At 37.8% G+C, this 5411-nt stretch overlaps 1 protein-coding gene across 1 annotated transcript; it reads left to right on the top strand.

Annotated features, from left to right (window-relative positions):
* Positions 1-511: 511 nt before the first annotated feature.
* CBLN2 (cerebellin 2 precursor) lies at positions 512-5008 on the top strand. The gene is made up of 4 exons (XM_075213243.1): positions 512-711; positions 1336-1816; positions 3658-3777; positions 4153-5008. Exons 2-4 carry the CDS (start codon positions 1469-1471, stop codon positions 4348-4350), a joined length of 666 nt encoding a protein of 221 aa, XP_075069344.1. The 5' UTR covers positions 512-711; positions 1336-1468; the 3' UTR covers positions 4351-5008.
* Positions 5009-5411: the final 403 nt, after the last annotated feature.

Below are 5411 nucleotides of genomic sequence, written 5' to 3' on the forward strand. Positions count from 1 at the left end.
TAATTTGCCAAAACGAACAATGGAGCATTGTGGTTGAGAAATAGCAGTTTTATATGTGAACTGGAGCATTTATAATAAGCAGGCGAAATAAAAATAGAGGGCAGGTGAATTACATTGACGTTACACAGAAATAATTCCCAAGTCGTTTTAATTGATTAGTAAAAGCTAAATGATGGGTTTAAAACAACATCTAATGGTGTGGGGTTATCAAAAGTATTAGTTTTGTCTATTAAGATCCAAATGATTATTGATCCTTGCCTGGTTACAGTATATACCACAGTGACTTTTGCTAGCAAGGGCTGATTTTTCTCTGCAATCTCCAGGGGGATTCCCCCCAGGGTCTGGTGATCACTTTATAGATGATGAGTGTCTATGTGAATGTGAAGATAATATGTGCAAGATAGCAAAAAAAAAAAAAAAAAAGTATGGACTCCCTCAATGAAGGGATAGAGTGGGAGAGGAAACGACAGATATGTAAAGTCAAGGGAGGGAGAAAGACAAGGCAAAGAGGCGAGATAGAGAGAGAGGAAGCATGACAGTGGGAGAGGAGGGAGATAGAGACTATTAGCGATGGGCGGGCGAGAATGAGGCGACTCCTGTTTTCTTGTGTGTTTGCTAGCACAACCCCTGCTCGATGTGTCTAAGCAATACAACTTCATAGGCAAGCAAGAAGCCAGCCTGATTTGTATTGTCACACAATGGACGTTCCAGGTAACATTTTCTTTGACTTTTTATGATGAACATTTCCAATATGAGCTTGCGAGACATCTCTTTTACCCTAAACTTCAGAAGCAGAGATGTGACTTCTTACGGGTATTCTCAGTTCCTTAATCTTGCAGGTGCAGTGCTCAGCTTTAGAGTTATGTTGCATGATGCAGAATTGATTTGTTTTAGTTTTTAACACTGGCTTTTTTGAGTTATTGATTTTTCTTCCTGGTCATAGACAGCAAATCTCAACTACTGTAACTGGCCTTTAGATCAGGTCAGAAGTGCAAGGTTTGGAAAAGTTTATCAGCCAGCGAGTCGTTGTTCTCGTTCCTGGGGCTGTTTATCACCCGTGTCATTTTAAGGGATACAGAAATACTCAAAGGTTAAGAGCAAGACGTTATTTTCTAGCAGAATCTCAGCGATCACAAATGGTTTAGTGTATTGTATTTGACAAGGACATATTACGTGAAAGTAGTTTAGCAAGGTAGCAGGCTATACTACATAGGCTGATAAGACATAGGCTAAGCGAACTATCTTGATATGTAGTCTCGGCTATCTGAAGCATGTAAACTCATAAGATACGTTTGTTGCCATGTTCCTACTTTTGACAGTTGCTTTTATTTAAAGGTTCAACACAACAAGCAAACTGAAAAAGATCATCTAAATAGCAGTCTTTAGACGCATCCACGAAAGCAGTGAGCCAGTGCAATTGCTGGAGTCAGAGGCTGCCAGCTAATTGGGTACTGATTGCTGTAGCAGGATGAATCTATGGGGGAATGCTGCAGGAGAGAGAAGAGCTGGAGCTGCGCTGAAACCTTTGAAGTGGGAGCAAAGCTTCTTAAGAGCTGCTAAACTGGTGCTGTCCATAGTGCTGATGCTGCTTGCGCCACCTACAGTGAACGCTCAGAATGACACAGAACCTATCGTGTTGGAAGGAAAGTGCCTGGTTGTCTGTGATTCAAACCCGTCTTCAGATGGAGCAATCACGTCGTCCTTGGGTATATCAGTACGCTCTGGAAGTGCCAAAGTGGCATTCTCGGCAATTAGGAATACCAACCATGAGCCCTCTGAGATGAGTAACCGCACCATGACTATCTATTTCGATCAGGTATAAGCGCTAGATTGAATTGTTATATATTACATTATAGGTTAGTACTCACTGCATGATAAACATTTCTCTATAGGTTTTACCTGCCCAGTCCTTCCAGAGCGTATTCTTGGAGATAAATGTATAGAACGTGCAGTGGATTTTACCCGCCTTAGTAAAGCCAATTTAGTTGTCTACAGCCACAGAGTTAAAAGCCCCAGGAATTGCTAAACTTCTTGCCTGAGTTCAATAGATCCTTTTCAATAAATTCGTGGCATTTAACAGACACACTACATTAGAAATTGTACGGAGCACATGCCAAGAATGACATGTATTGTGTAGAGCTGTTAACAGGATAAGTGCAGGGGAAGATGACAGGTTATATATACTTCCATTTACAACATGACAACATGATGATTCACCTTTCATAAAGTTTGCTTCTCTCACTAATATTCTTTCTGAAAAGTGCATTTTCCCAAGTGCACCTTTTCAAAGATCCCCATTGATAAGAAAGAAATGAGCTGTGCAAATATGAGGCCATTTCTAAGTGTCCTGATTTATAGTGTTTGTGGAAGCGGTACTTAATCAACGTAAATATGACTGGACACTTTAAAGCGTATCTTGCATCAGCGTGAAATGCCACCTCTGATTCTAAAGAAAACATTTCTAAATGCTACATAGTAAATGTGCGTTATCTGCTTTTAACTGTTTGGTTTTTTTTTTTGCTTTTTACATTTTGCTACAAAGTACTTGCGTTTACAACCCTTTCGGTTTAAATGTAATCCATTAATAGTATTTTAGAATAAAAACAAGTACAGCCAGGTAAACTAACAGCTGCTTCCCTAACATATTTGTTGTCAAATCCAGACAGACACACAAAATGTTTGTTTATGTTCCCGAATTTGTAAAGGGTACCACATATCACTACAGTATTTCCTCCATGATAAAGAGATTTAGCTGAGGTACAAAATAATATGTGTAAATATTTATACTGACTAAGTTAGCATAATGATCTCCAATTACAGTTGAAACAAAGTATAGAACTATTGCTCATGAAATATTTCACCAAGATGGGACCATTGTGATAAATTTACATCTAAACAGTATACAGTGAGTGGGGAATTATATGTCCACTTCCCTTCGAGTCAAGTAACACAATGGACCATAACAGCACTATACATTTAGGTCAAATTATTGCATGTTAAGCTCTTTGTTTGTTTGGTTTTTTTTAAAATAATTAAATAATAATAAATCACCTATAATAAAATTGAGATGAACATCTAATTTATTCCATTTTTACTTGCTGTGAAATAAAACATATAGATGCTTTGGAATCCGTATGTAATAATATTAAATAATCAGTATAACCTTATCTTTCACTGTATATTTTGTCGAGAACACCGAGCGTCTCCTTGGAAGATAGTAAATGCCCTTTTCCAAACAGACGTAATAAAAAATAGACCAGCTACAATATTGTAAACTTGCCTCTATAGAGCTATAGTGTATTTTGTTTCATGTTTCTAATGAGGTAATATCACCAGTTGAAGGTGTTCTATTCCATGCTAGTGTTACTCATCACCTCCTATTTCGGTATTGTTATTTTAGCTATCACTCTATAAAGTTGTTAACATTATTTATTGCTAGTCTGTCGCCTCACCTTGGCTTTACACCTCATTTTAAAACATGTTCTATGAGGTTGGTTGACTGACAGTGAAGAAAGAAAAACTATAACAAACATTACACCAGTAGCCTTCACAAACCAAACGTGATTTATGAAGACGTTAAAGGCTGTCACTGTGTTACTAATTCCCACTATATTTTACTACTGTGATTTACAAGGTGTGGTTTAACCTTTTTTCTAGGTGCTTGTAAATATTGGAAACCATTTTGACCTTGCATCCAGTGCGTTTGTAGCGCCAAGAAAAGGAATCTATAGCTTCAGTTTTCACGTGGTCAAAGTGTACAACAGACAGACTATCCAGGTGAGTGGCTTAGTACATATCAGAACCACAGCATTTATAGTTAGCGCCCCAGTGCATATGGAGACAGGTTGTCACAGTATCAGGACGATTGTAATGTAAATATATGACGGATTGAAAAAAACAGACACTTACTGGGGTGTCAATGTGTCACCAGGCCATCTTCATTTATAAGAAAATGGGTTATAGATGTATTTTATAGGATGAGGCGTGGGTGGACCATACAGAATACATTTTGAAAATCTCCTCTGAAAATTGTTACAGGCAAATGGGTGATTATGTGAAATAGGCAATTAGGCAAATTTATTGGATGGGCAGTCTTAGCAATAACACGTCATATATCTATAAGTCATCTTGTTTCATTTCCTCTTTTTACAGGTAAGTCTAATGCAGAATAACTACCCTGTGATTTCCGCCTTTGCTGGGGATCAAGATGTGACCAGGGAAGCGGCCAGTAACGGGGTTCTGCTGCACATGGAAAGATCTGACAAAGTCCATCTCAGACTGGATAGGGGGAACCTCATGGGAGGCTGGAAATATTCGACCTTCTCTGGCTTTTTAGTTTTTCCATTATAAGGAGTTCAAGAGAGAACAGCAAGGATTCGGCTGCCCATGTAGCCATTAATGTGGTGGAACAAGATATTATCTCCAACATCCCTCCCAGATTGTCTCTGTAGAAGAATTAATTATCTTCTAGGTAAAATATTTACTATGATATTGACATTTCCTTGGGAAGCTGCGCCTCTAATTAGTTTTAGACGACAGTGATCTTTAGGATAAATGAAATTATCGACCTGAGCAATTTGTACCTGTGATTGTAAAGTCAATATCGGAATTTATTGTTGGGATCATTGACTTTTTGTTGTTGTTCTGAGACAAATACTTGGACCACACAGTTGATGTGAGGGATAAAGAAAGAGAAGATACAAAATCCTGAATACGTGTTCTTGCAATGCTTTCTTTAGTGTTTGTATAGCCTTAAGAAACGAATGGCTTCAGTCTCAGTAATGTATATTTTTGGATTTCTGGACATGACTGTGTCAAGAAGTGCTTTATACAGACAAGCAAAATTTGCACGATTGGAATTACCTATTTCGTTTTGTGTTGTTCGTGTATTTCTTGATATTTTCTTTTCAGGGTGCTGACAATGTAAATTAGGTTGACCAATACGACAAAGTATATAGCTGTAAAGCAAAGTAAAGCTTATCAATTAAAAGCTGTCTTTTATTTCCAAGTGTTTGCTTGAGTGTACACTCCCTTGACTATGAATTTCAGCACATCGAGTGGAGGGCAGCGCACACAAGTAACATTTTAGCGTCTCTGTCACTTTGGCCAGTTCTTCTCGTTACAAACTGTGGATTATACTAATGTAGTTGGGAATTAGTAGTTGATCATTTGACGCTTGTAACAATTTTTCACGCCCGTTTCTGCTTAATATTAGAAGTGCAGCGACTTAAACACTTTGCCATATACCATCACTATTATTTAGGTGCACCTTTCATGGATTTACGAATGGTTCGAGTTACTGACATATTTACATATTAGAATAACAAATAACATTTAAACATACGATATGCAGAGGTTTATAATACCTTGCTAGTAAGTGTCGTAGATGAATCGTCCTTTTATAATCGATT

The sequence above is a fragment of the Mixophyes fleayi genome, chromosome 5 (genome assembly GCF_038048845.1).
Source record: "Mixophyes fleayi isolate aMixFle1 chromosome 5, aMixFle1.hap1, whole genome shotgun sequence".
In the NCBI taxonomy this organism is placed as follows: Eukaryota; Metazoa; Chordata; class Amphibia; order Anura; family Limnodynastidae; genus Mixophyes; species Mixophyes fleayi.